The sequence below is a fragment of the Carassius carassius genome, chromosome 40 (assembly GCF_963082965.1).
Source record: "Carassius carassius chromosome 40, fCarCar2.1, whole genome shotgun sequence".
Classification (NCBI taxonomy): Eukaryota; Metazoa; Chordata; class Actinopteri; order Cypriniformes; family Cyprinidae; genus Carassius; species Carassius carassius.
The window spans coordinates 12497242-12510907 of record NC_081794.1 but is presented as its reverse complement, the minus strand read 5'-3'; the positions used below and the strand labels follow the sequence as shown (position 1 = coordinate 12510907).

The window sequence follows — 13666 nt, the reverse complement described above, 5'->3', positions numbered from 1 at the left end:
CGTAAATATTTTAATGAAAGGGATGGGTGTAAACCACAGGCTGTGTTTGAGATTATTAATTATATCTTTAAATCGCATGTCAGAACAGATACACCAAGGCAAATCTCAACTGACTAATTGTTTATATCATTGCAAACTCTAAACTGCTCAGTGTGGATTATAAAGCGATTACAAACATTACCATTATGAATGTCTTCTAAAGACGCTTTGAAATATTTTTTTTTGTGAAAGCGATATACAAATAAAAACTTACTGTTAAAGAAGCCTTATTTTATAATATGATTTGTTTTGTTAACCAGGATAAGATGTTTCACTTCTGGGTGAACACATTTTTCATCCCTGGACCAGATGAGAACTCGGAGAAGGTTGAAAACGGAGGTTTAGTGAAGGAACAGGGTGGGATCCAAACCACGGAACGGGGAGAGAATGACAAGGATTATCTAATCCTGACTTTAACCAAGAACAACTTGGATAAAGCCAATAAGGATAAAGCCAACAGATACTTCTCGCCAAACTTCAAGGTGTGTTAAGAACTTTTGCTCATCTCTTTCCAATTGCTGATCATTAAGGTGTTAAACTGGTGAAAGGCTTATCCAAAGTTTGATGTTCCAAGCCACAAATGTTCAAATGGCTAAAATGTGCTTTTTTCCCCCCCATTAGGTGAAGCTGTACTTCACAAAACCAGTGGAGGAACCATCCAACTCGGAGGCCAGCACTTCTACGTCTGTAACACCGGATGTTAGCGATAATGAACCGGATCATTACCGGTATTCGGACACAACAGACTCAGACCCTGAAAATGAACCGTATGATGAAGAACAGATTACTAAAGTTTGAAATATTTTTATGGGAAGTAAAAAGAAACCATACGTAATAGAGTTGTATAAAGGAGAAAACTTGAATATGAAAGTACTTTTTTCCACCCCGTTTCTTTTTTTTTCAAGCAGAATTAGGACACAAGTCACACAAATGCTACCAGTTGTTGGGACAAAAATGCTGACCAATTTTCTTTTGTTCCTTCACCCTGCTCCGTGAAGTATCAACACTGATGTTCAATGGAAAACAGCGTCATTAGCTATTATGTAAATACATGTTCATGCCGTAACATGAGAAAGGAAGCCCAGTCAGGATGGGAGATCGTTTATGGGAGAAATTCAGTGGAGTTCAAAATTAGCTGCTCCATCAACCTGTTGAAACCTAGGCCAGTGCTTTAATCAACATTCACGCCCCCATGTCTGTCCTCCTTTAGTCTGTCCTACCTACTGTGAAACCCTTCTCATGCTGCTGGAAGGCCGCCATGTGTCAGTCAGGCTCTGCTGTGCAGTGGAAACTGCGTCTCTTGCCATTTTCTTTAGTCTGCTTTCATCATTACTACTGCTAGAATGGAGGTGGTAATGATTCTACTAAACTACATGACACCTTGGCAGAAAATATGACGTATAGCTCCACCATGTATTGTTATTACTATTATTATTATTATTATTATTTCTTTTTTTTTAAATGCAGATATACATACAACACAACAGGGAAACCAGTGTTGCAATAATGTTGATCGAAGGTGTGCATGTTATTGGAATCAGTTTCCATGTTGTCGAATAAATATTATTCAATGTTTTTCTAAAAAAAGAAAAAAAAAGAAAGGTTTCTAAAGTCATTTACAATTTGTATTTGGGAAGAAGAAATTACCATCACTCTTTCTTCTGCAGATGACACTTCAGTGACACTTCATTTATAGAATTTACAATGGGCACTTGTTTAAATCGGCTCACACAGAATGCTTTTGTTTTTCTGTTTCACTTCTTAAAGGGTCATGCTTTGAGCTCAAGGTAGTGTCAGTCCTAAAATTCCTCTTTAGAATGTTGTGGGAGACGGATCAATCTTGCTTGAGGGCTCTGTGGCCATGGTTCACTACAGCGATCTCTGGTCAGAATGGGTTTGATGGTGTACAGCATTTCGTTTAATGCATGTCAACATGGAGAAGCCCTTTTCTGAATGTATCAACCTTGGATGCAAGTTTTGATTAGATTTTAACAGCGTTTACATTGGTTTTTCTTTCTTCCTGGCTGTGTCAGACATCAGATTTTAGGCTCCCTATAACATGTTTGTAGCCTTATCTGCATGATCTAATGAAATCTGGATCATTTATCCAGCAATGGTGCTTGCTAAACTAAACTCTAAATGTATAGTTCAGTCATTTTGGAGCAAAGAATCTCATGGTGCAAGCATTTAAATGCACTGTGTGGTGCGTTGTTAGTTTCTAACAATTTGATGTCCCTCACTAGCTAGTCCTTTTTTTTTATTTTAATTTTTTTATTATTATTCTTGAACAGTCCTCGTTCCCATTGGAATGAGCATAGTGCAGCTACGGATTTTACACAGTCTTGTGCTTGCTTCAGAAATATTAAAGCCCTATATATGAGAATATTTAAATGTATAATTTTCTTTAAGCATGCCAAATCTTTTTTTTAACATCTGGCTGATGTGGCCAGACCAAAAAAAAAAAAAAAAAAAAAAAAAAACTTTCTCAGTCTCTTGGGCAAGAATCTTCACTAAGAAGGGTAGTGAGTAAGCTGCCTTTCTCGTACTGTTAAAGTTTCACTCTTCTCACCAGCCCACTGCACACCATACATCTCGCCTTCCTTTAGAGAAAGAATACGTTTCCCTGACATGAGGAGACTGGGCCTTCCTTTATGAGATTGTACACTAACCAATCCAGGAATAAAAGCAAGCAAATCAAGGATTCTCATTTTGTTTACATTTTATCACATCACTGAAAACCTGCCAAAATTAAGCTTAATCATTTTTGTGTTATGATTTTCTTTGTGCTCCGAGGAGGAGGCAGGGCCCACGGGAGGTATTCTTTGCCTTACTTGAAGTTGACAATGCTTACTCTTCTACTGCTTTGATACCTACCATTCTGCCCAAGCACTGACTTATTTAAAGCTACTATAATAGAGCAACATATTGTACTAGACATTTGCACTGTTACAGGTCTTTGCAGGGTTTCAGTCAGCGGTCCACAGTATTTTTTATTTGTATCTTTGTTCACGTTTTATTTTTGTAATTTTTTTTGTTTTTTGGAAATGCTTTACAGTAATCAAAAATAGAGGATAGAGGTTAAATGAAAATACGTTAATATTGTCTCTGTGAATCCCAATAGAATCAAATGTGTTTGACTGAATCCTTTTTTTTTTTTTTTTTAAGAAAGCATAAAATAGAAAAAAAAATGAATAAAGCGACTATTTATGAAAGTATTCGTTCACATTCTGGCAATGACCCTGCAGGTATTTCCCATAGTCCTTCTAAATGTACGCTGATGTGTTTTAAATGTTTAGCGGTTTAATGTATGACTCTACTGAAGAGTATCACATGATGAACTTGAATTTAAAAGGATAGTTCACCCAAATGTTCTGTCATCATTTACTCACCCTTGTGTCTTTCCAAACCTGTATGAACAAGAAGATATTTTGAAGAAATCTTCAGCTGTTTTTGTCCACACAGTGAAAGTCATTTGGGTTCCACCATGTAAAAATTGAGTATAATTGACAAGAAAATACTATTTCAGACTTTTTACTTTATTTCAAATTTAATTGTTACGTGTCATTTAGAGCATGAGTGTGAGAAAATGATGAATGTTCATTTTTAGGTGACCTATCCATAAGCCTCAGATCGTCTCTGCAACGAGACGCATCCCTTGACAATTTAGCCACAGTACCTTTATACGCAGACCCTCAGACATCTTGTACGTGGCACGGGTGTGTGGAGCTCACAGGCAGCATGAAAAATTCATTTTCAGCTTTAATGAAAAACAAAACGTCTTTCGAAGGTGCCAGTGTAAATGTTTCACGTCACTCTTTCTTAGCTGATTTGTGCAATATGTTGTTATGATGCCTGTGGTTGCCACAAAGTGCCTCTCGTTTACAGTTAAAGAAAAAGTACGCTTTAAAAACTGTTGTAGGACATCATGTCATGCATGCGGATGGTTGGATGGATAGATGGGGTGGTACTGTGCACTAAATCGTCCAGCTAGACTTGCGCTGGGGGCCCTTTGGACTTTGGCCATGCTCCATTCGAAATCATTCTTCTCCCCAGAGGGTTTTTACTTTCACGTAATGTAAACGCGGTATATTTTCAGTCTCTTAAGAAAACAGCCTTACTCCGTTTCAGCCTGTTCAGATACTATTGTGCTGTGCAACAGTTGCTCTGTGTGTAATGCCTATGCACTGAGAATACACAAACCAACCATGTATGAAATATTGTACAGGTAATCATGTTGCTCATACAAATCACGTTTGTTTGTAATTGTATGTGTAAACTGCCCTTTATCTTAGTGTTATAAACTCCATGTAAATCCAATAAAGTCTCATTCTTGTCAGTTTGTTGTTTTTGGCAGCTTTCGATATTTGTCGATATGAATTCGTTCCCCCACCCCTTTTTTCTAGCATTTGTTGATTACCACAAAAATGTATTTTGACCCCCTCATTCTCAAGGTTATGGAGAACTTGCAGTATTGAACATTGTGTATTTAAGTTTTAAATCTATGCATTTCAAGTTTATTAGTAAGTGATTCTTTCACACTAAAATAATGTTATCATATTGCATAAGTGTTTATTTTTAAACTTACAAGTTGGCCTCATTCATCTGCATTGTAAAATTTTGTCTTGTAACCTACATTTTGTTTTTGTTTGCAAAAACAGATAACTCTAAATAATACATTTTCAGACATCAATTTTTTTTTTAGCAGTTGAGTTTCATTAGGTTAAAAAATTACTAAAAATAAAGCTAACACAATAAAACACAAAAACATGATAAAAATATGATTTTTTTATATATATATAAAAAATTCTGTTTTTGCAAAAAAAAATTTTTATTGATTGTGGTTAAACATTTCTTGATAACAATAGCTATCAATTGAATATTGAACTTGGAATATTCCTACAAGGAGACCTAAATTGAAGCTGTAATGTTCATATTCATGAACACAAATCATCTTGTTTTCACTCAAGTACATGTATACTTGTTACTGAAATGAAATGATTATCTCACTCATATGAAAATTCTGTTGGGTAATCTAGTCTTGCTTTTTCTGCCCAAATGCATTAGTGTGATGACTGTTTTACTTGAGTAGGCCTCATGGTTTTTGTTGCCAGCTGCCCATTACAGTTCTAGTTCTGGCTGAACTCATGACTTCAGTCTCATGCTGAAGGTGCTTTTCATGTCAGCTGAGAAAAAAAATCAGGAAAACAAATGTAGTTCTTTTTTTCCCCTCTCTCTTTTTAACTTCTCTAAAACTGCTCTTGGGGACTATTTCGATTTTCTCAACAGAACGAAGAAATATTTATAACCTTATGTAAATAAACTGCCGTATGGGATACATCTTTGTGCCCAGAAAATAAACTTTGATTTTAAATATATCTCTATTAGGTTTAAAAAGAGATCCAAGTTAAAACCTCAAACCACACTTTGTGTCTGGAGCACTGACTGGAGATCTGTTAATGTTAATGACCTGATTTACCCTTCTACCCTGTTATCTATAAATAAAGGCCTCACTGTCGGACCTCCAGGAGCCGCAGAGACACTGGTTACATAACCTGCGTGTATGAATCTCACTCATTTCCAAGAGAAATTGGTTTAATGCACAAACTGATGAGCTTGTCATCTTCACTGCTGGTCTTTGATAGCACAGTGTCTCCTGTTTGAAATGAATTCACTCGAGCCATTCGACAAACCCTTCAGAAGAAATCATTTGAATTTAGGATGTTATCATTTAAGATTTCAAGTCGAAGTTTGTTTTCATCAGGCTTTCACTATCATTAAGCACTATGTTAAATATAATTGAATACAGAATCCCATTTAAATGTTATTAATGAGAGATCTTCACCCTGTCTGGGAAACATGACTCAAGCTGCTTCTCAGATATTATTATACATTATTACTGTACACATCCCATTAGCAAATTGTTTTTATAATAATATATAATATATAACGGTAACACTTTATTTTGATAGTCCATTTTAGACATTCTACTAACAGTCTCTCAACTAGCAGTAATAGTAGACTCTGCTTAATATCTTCTAACACTTTATTTTGATGGATCCATAACATATATTTGCAAAGTTTCTCATAGTCAGTATGTTGTATACATCATTCTACTTACCCCAAATCTAACAGTCTACTAAGTCTACAATTTGCAACTAAGCAGACATTTAGTTGCAAATTGATTGATATGTAGTTGCAAAGTTACTTATAGTTAGTAAAATGTCTAATGTGGACTATCAAAATAAAGTGTAACCTATATAACAAATACAACGATCAATACACAACCCTCAACTCTATAATTCTAGACTATAAAAAATAAAAAAACGTTTTTGTTGTTTACCAATAAAACATTAAAACAAGTTTCATTTATTTCTAAAAATTTTTCTCATAAAATATTATCATTTTGCATACTTGTTGAACTTGTTAGCAAACTGTTTTAGGTATAATATTGATAATAATAAAAAATAAGGTACTACTATTAGTAATAATAACTATTATCATCTTAAAAATAATCCTAACTCAAGATCCGTTCTCATGCTATTTATCTATTTTATTTATTTTTTACGAAATATGATTACATTTATAATTGAATTGTTTGTTAAATACATCTTAAGGTGGGACAGATTATTTTTAATCTAAGAGGGGGCAAGTTTAAAACTATTATTCATGTTAATTCAGGGTTAAATAACAGATTCTGTTCTAACACATCAAATAATTATCATAACATTTGTGCCTTTAATGCTTAAAAAAAAAGGCAATGGGATACAATTTGTGGCCATGTTCTGTAATACATAGTCCTCTTTGTTCTGTGGCTGACAGGGGGAGATGGCAGTGACCCGGGACACACTCAGCTCAGGACAGAAATCAAAAGGAGAAGTAAATGTTTCAACACTGACTCCCCTTTCCACATTCACATTGTGACCATGTCATGATGGCCATTATCTGCCATGCTTGACAATCTCGTGATGAATCACAGTGTCACGCTTTCACTTTTATTTCTCTCTTTCTCAGACATATCTGCATTATTTTGTTTTTACACATACAGTACATTCATGTCCTTTGATGCTCCCATGAGTCAGGACCCTTGAAAACAAAAGAAAAATGCATGAACATCAGGAATTTTATAATCGGCGGTTACTTAAGTTGCATTTATAAATGTGTTAAACAGGCAGAGCTGATTGCAGGGCTGGTTCTGTGGTTTGTTTTCCACTCATGGCCCTGATCATTAGATGTAACAGATGGATTTGAAGTCCTGTTTTTCTTTTCAGTGAAGTTGAGTGAAGCTCAGGGCTGTGCCGCAGTTACCTAACAACACCAGCAGCATGGTAACTCCCCAAGAGGAGGATGACATAACTGCCTCCCACACGCTCCTGCCTTAGTATCTACACAGAGGGAAAACTCTGCTCTTTGGGAAAGTCTACTTATACAGAAAGTGTTACATTCTGTGAAAGTAATTTTGTGTGAAAAATCATGCCCTTTCTGGGAGTTAAGAAAAATGCAAAAAGAAACTTGCTGCTTAAAAAAAAAAAAAAAAATCCCCCCACATTAGACAGCACGCAAGACGGCTGCAAATAAAAGAATGAAACAGAATTGACTGTTTCCAGCCTGTCACAAGAGTCTCATTGTGTGATGTGCTGTCGGAGAGTCTTGCATAAGCCGTATTTACTTCAGTGTCTTCCAGCATTAAGACCAGCGTCAGACGGTGTGTGTACTTACAGCATGCTGCGGTCAGGTCTCACATACATGATAGAACTGTGACATACCAATACACAACCCTCTCAGTCTGAATACTCCAGAACACTGCCTTTTTTCTTCTTGTATCAGTATTTTTGTCTTGTTTTCCAATAAAAACATTTAAACATTCTTAAAGCAAGAAATTTTTTCCCTCTAAAGTATTTGTACTTTGCACATTACATTTATCTCACTCCACTGTTTTAAGCATATTAATCATAATAATAATAATTACTATTATTTTATTATTAGGAGTTGCATTGATATTTAGTAATAAAATATAAAAATAATGACCAAAAAAAGTATTATTATTGTTATTGTATAATAAAAATAATAATAATAATAATCATCATCATAATCATCAATACAATCATCTTCCTTGTAATAATCATCATCATTCAAGATATATACACTGAAAATGTTTTTACAAAATAGGCTTCTACTGACTATTATGTTATTAGCAGTAGTAAAATAATAATAATAATAATAATAATAATAATAACCATCATAATCATCATCATAATTCAAGCTATATTTCCTGAAAATGTTTATTAAAAATACTGAAAAAGTTTTCAAAATACTGCCGATTATTATCATTATTAGTAGAAGTAGCGTTTATTAATAAAAAATTTTATTATTATTATTATTATTATTATTATCATAATTCAAGATATATTCCCTGAAAATGTTCTACAAAATACTGCTGGTAATTATTATTATTAGTAGTAATAGCATTAATAATAATAGTAATAGTAATATATATATATATATATATATATATATATATATATATATATATATATATATTATTAAGATATATTCTCTGAAAAAAAATCTACATTTAAATTAATATAGTTTTAGAATTAGTATAGTAAATGATTCTATTGTTATAGTTATAGAAATTATAATATTTTAATGAAAAAATTCAGAAGTAAATTTATTTTGTTTTAAGGATGTTTGGATATTATATTAGAAAACATTCATCTATGACATATGATTCCCTGTGAAGGACTGGGACAAGGGGGCAATAAAAGATATGATTTGGCCTCTCATCCACAGCTCTGGAAACAGGCATGAGGCAGAAAAGCCAGGTAGAGGCCACTGGACTGAGCGTAATGAAGTGTGTCTTGGCCGGCTAGATGGCTGGCGCGGAGGGTCTGCTGACAGACAGACAGGTGGGCCTTGTTCCTCTCTGTCTCCAGCCAAGACATTGCACAGTCATCAGCACTTCCACTGCCAACATGGCTGAGCTCAGAAAGACAGAAAAATGGAGACCTCTCAGTCTGTCTGGCACCCCTGTCATTACAAAGGGTCATGGGTAATGAGAAGTAATCTCCGTTTTATCTATGGATAGTCTAAATAGTTGCATGGGTAAACAAACACTCACATGCTGATAATCATGATGTATACCAGTGCAAGACAGCAATAATAGTGACTGCACCAGAGTGAGCCTAAAGTCAAACAAAGCTCCTGAATGCAACTCATCTCATGGTGAAAGAGGAGCTTACTCATCTCTAACAGAGACTATAAGTGTGATTCACCACAGTGCTATTTAAGGTCAGTCAGTTCATATGAATTGGAGAACAGGAATAATCATAAGAACTTTTGGTTTTTGCTTATTTATTTAGAAAATGTGTCTTAAATATGAAATTATGCCTCAAATGACATATACTCAGTAGTTTTCAAAAGTTTGGGATCAAGGTATAGATAGATAGATAGATAGATAGATAGATAGATAGATAGATAGATAGATAGATAGATAGATAGATAGATAGATAGATAGATAGATAGATAGATAGATAGATAGGTAGGTAGGTAGGTAGGTATATAGATAGATAGATAGATAGATAGATAGATAGATAGATAGATAGATAGATAGATAGATGATAGATAGATAGATAGGATGGAAGGATGGATGGATGGATGAATAAATAAAATGAAGCCGTAGATCAAATCTGCACTCTTAAAAGTGATCTCTGTCTGAGAGGTTTGAGGCTGTCTTTGAAATATTTTAGAAGTTAATTCAATCTCTTTATCATCTTCGTGGTCTAATGAATATGATACAGTTTAGTCATCTTTAAATAGAGAATCCTGATATGAATGTCCTTACTAATAGCAACCAATACCTCTCAAGGTGTCTGTATGAGGTCAGACTTTATTTTAAGGTCCAATTCTTGTTGTGAACATGACTTCTGCCTCAGTAAATTCCTAATTTGCTGCTCATTAATGGTTAGTAAGGTAGTAGTTGGACTAGGGATGTAGAATATGGTTATGCAGATTTATATGTGCTTTATAAGTATTAATAAACAGCCAATATGTTAATTATAGACATGCTAATAAGCAACTCGTTAATAGCGTTAGCACTCGTTAGCTTGTCATTAGCGTTTTCATTCGTACCTATCGCTGTTTTCTTTTCTCCTCTCCTATCTCTAGCTCCAATTTTTCACAAGTTCATCAAACAACTGTGATAAGAATATTTTATCAAGCACAGTGAGTAATGGCTTCTCCTGCTATTGTTATTTGCACCTCTTGCCACATGTACAGTTTATCTATCTCTGTCGCTGATGAGGGATTCACATGTGATAAATGCAGGGAAATAGTTAGGCTGACAGAGAAGATTTCAGAATTAGAGACACGCATCCAAACTTTAATTGAGGACAGTAAGAATGTTAGGGCTTTAGATACGGCTTTGGATGCGTCTAGCTCAGGGATTCCTGTACATTGTTCGTTTCCGGTAACAGAGGCAGCAGGGCAACTGGGTGACAGTGAGGCGGCATAGTCATGGATTAAAACACCGCTCTTTTGTTCTGATCAAAAAATTAAAAAGGTTCTCCCCACTCAGTGATGCACCCACTGAGAAACCTGATGAAAATGCTCTGGTTATTGGAGATTCTATTGTACGGAATGGGAATATAGAGACACAAGCCACCATAGTCAAATGTTTACCGGGAGCCAGAGCGCCTGACATCTTGGCAAATTTAAAAGTGCTGGCTAATGCTAAATGTAAATACAGTAAGATTGTTATTCATGCCGGCGCTAATGATGTTTGACTTCTCCAGTCAAAAATAACATTAAAAAGGTGTGTGAACTTGCAAGCATGATGTCAGACACATAATATGTTCTGGTCCCCTCCCTGCATACTGTGGTGACGAGATGCATAGCAGATTTTCATCACTCAATGGCAGGATCTCTAAGTGGTGCCCGCAGAATAACATAGGTTTCATAGACAATTGGATGAGGTTTTGGGGCATCTGTTGAAAAGAGATGGTCTTCATCCCTCCTGGGGTGGCTCCGCTCTTCTCTCTAGAAATATGGCACATAGTCTTTTATAGACTTTATACTTGACTAACTGGGGCCCAGGTCAGAAAGCAGACAGACTGGCTAAACCGACCATCTGCTAGCTGCCTCACATCACAGAGGTCAGTTAATCGTCAGCACATAGAGACTATTTCACCTAGATATCACACTATAGAGACTGTGTCTGTTCCCCGAACTAGAAAATACAAAAAATGTCCCAACCAATTTAAGAGTAACAATTTAATTGAATTTCAACTAATTAAAAACAGATGCAATACGAATAAACAAATGATAAAGTTTGGCTTTTTGAATATCAGATCCCTTTTTACGAAAGCACTTTTTGTAAATAATATCATCATTGATCATAATCTAGATGTGCTCTGTTTGACAGAAACCTGGCTAAAACCTGATGCTTACATTATTTTAAATGAGTCCACGCCCCAAGATTACTGTTACAAACATGAGCTGCGTCCAAAAGGCAAAGGGGAAGGTGTTGCTTCAATTTATAACAATGTTTTCAGGATTTCTCAGAGGGCAGGCTTCAAGTATAACTCATTAGATGTAATGGTGCTTCATATAACATTATCCAGAGAAACCAATGTTAATGATAAATAAATGTTAATGATGTTAATGGCGCAGTGGATAAGAAACATGCCTTTGGTGTGAGAGACCCGGGTTCGAATCCACTGTGAGACACCAATGTGTCCCTGAGCAAGACACTTAACCTCTATTTGCTCCAGAGGAGTGCAACCTCTGACATATATAGCAATTGTAAGTCGCTTTGGATAAAAGTGTCAGCTAAATGAATAAATGTAAATGTACTGTATACAGGGCACCATACAGATTTTATTAAAGAGTTTGCTGATTTTACATCCGAGTTAGTTCTGGCTGCAGATAAAGTTTTAATAGTTGATGATTTTAATATCCATATTGATAATGAAAAAGATGCATTGGGATCAGCATTTATAGACATTCTGAACTCTATTGGGGTTAGACAACACGTCTCAGGGCCTACTCATTGTCGAAATCATACACTAGATTTAATACTGTCACATGGAATTGATGTTGATGGTGTTGAAATTATGCAGCCAAGTGATGATATCTCAGATCATTATTTAGTTTTGTGCAACTTCGTATAGCCAAAATTGTAAATTCTACTTCTTGTTACAACTATGGGAGAACCATCACTTCTACCACAAAAGACTGCTTTGTAAGTAATCTTCCTGATGTATCCGAATTCCTTAGCATATCCAAAACCTCAGAACAACTTGATGATGTAACAAAAACTATGGACTCTCTCTTTTCTAGCATTTTAAATACAGTTGTTCCTTGTAACAAAACTAGGGGTATTTCATATTGCTTAGCAGGAAAGTAACCTATCCTACAGAAAAGCATTAAAAACTGCTAGATCCGATTACTTTTCTCCTCTTTTAGAAGAAAACAAACATACCCCCAGGTATTTATTCAATACAGTGGCTAAATTACAACATGTATGTTACACCCTATTCCATCTAAGCTCCTAAAAGAGGTGCTTCCAGAGGTCATAGATCCTATTCTGACTATTATTAATTCATCATTGTCATTAGGGTATGTCCCCAAAACCTTCAAACTGGCTGTTATCAAAAAACCACACCTTGACTCCAAAGAACTAGTTAATTATAGACCAATCTCGAATATCCCTTTTCTGTCCAAGATACTAGAAAAGGTAGTATCCTCACAATGATATTCCTTCTTAGAGAAAAATGGTATCTGTGAGGATTTCCAGTAAGGATTTAAACTGAATCATAGTACTGAGACTGCTCTCCTTAAGAGCTACAAATGACCTGCTCTTATCATCTGATTGTGGTTGTATCTCTCTATTAGTGCTATTGGATCTTAGTGCTGCGTTCGACACTATTGACCACAACATTCTTTTGCATTGACTAGAACACTTTGTTGGCATTAATGGAATTGCATTAGCATGGATTGAATCATACTTATATGACCGCCATCAATTCGTAGCAGTGAATGAAGAGGTATCATATCGATCACAAGTGCAGTATGGAGTACCTCAAGGTTCAGTACTAGGGCCGCTACTCTTCACGCTTTACATGTGTAGCGTATCATACCCGAACCAGACAAATTAAAGAGTCGATCAGGACTGTGGTTGAAACACGAGCCGAATTCCTCAGAAAGGCAACAGGAGGTTTTAAATCATTCTTAGTGCCACAAGTCCGAAGCAAGATAACCAACCAACCAACTCTTTCACAAAACAGCTTTCAACATTAACACCACTAGAACAATTATTGACAATTTCAATTCGGAGAAGAGATTGTCAAATTTTAGGCAAGTAATCAAGATGGAACGCCGGCCAGCACATGTAAACCCATGAGAGTAATAAACAAGACTCCTTGAATAAAATCCTTGGATTGACTTCCCCCCACCTAGCAGAACCAGACTGAAATTCCTAAGGGGGCCTCTTAACCTCTGGTCCACACAGAACATCTTTTGTCAGAAAATGGCACAGGAACTGTCTTTTCTAGATATAAATGGATCAAAATGAACTCAAATGGGACTTACAAATGAATATCAGTCCATCGCTTAACTCCATATTCATTTA

General features: G+C 35.5%; 1 protein-coding gene across 1 annotated transcript in view; it reads left to right on the top strand.

Moving 5' to 3' along the window:
- The window catches only part of ptenb (phosphatase and tensin homolog B), a 22944-nt gene extending 18569 nt beyond the window's left edge, over positions 1 to 4375 (top strand). Inside the window, exons 6-7 of the mRNA XM_059531611.1 lie at positions 252 to 521; positions 661 to 4375. Of these exons, the coding sequence (XP_059387594.1) occupies positions 252 to 521; positions 661 to 837 (447 nt within the window). The 3' untranslated portion in view covers positions 838 to 4375. The remainder of the gene's footprint in view (positions 1 to 251; positions 522 to 660) is intronic.
- Positions 4376 to 13666: the final 9291 nt, after the last annotated feature.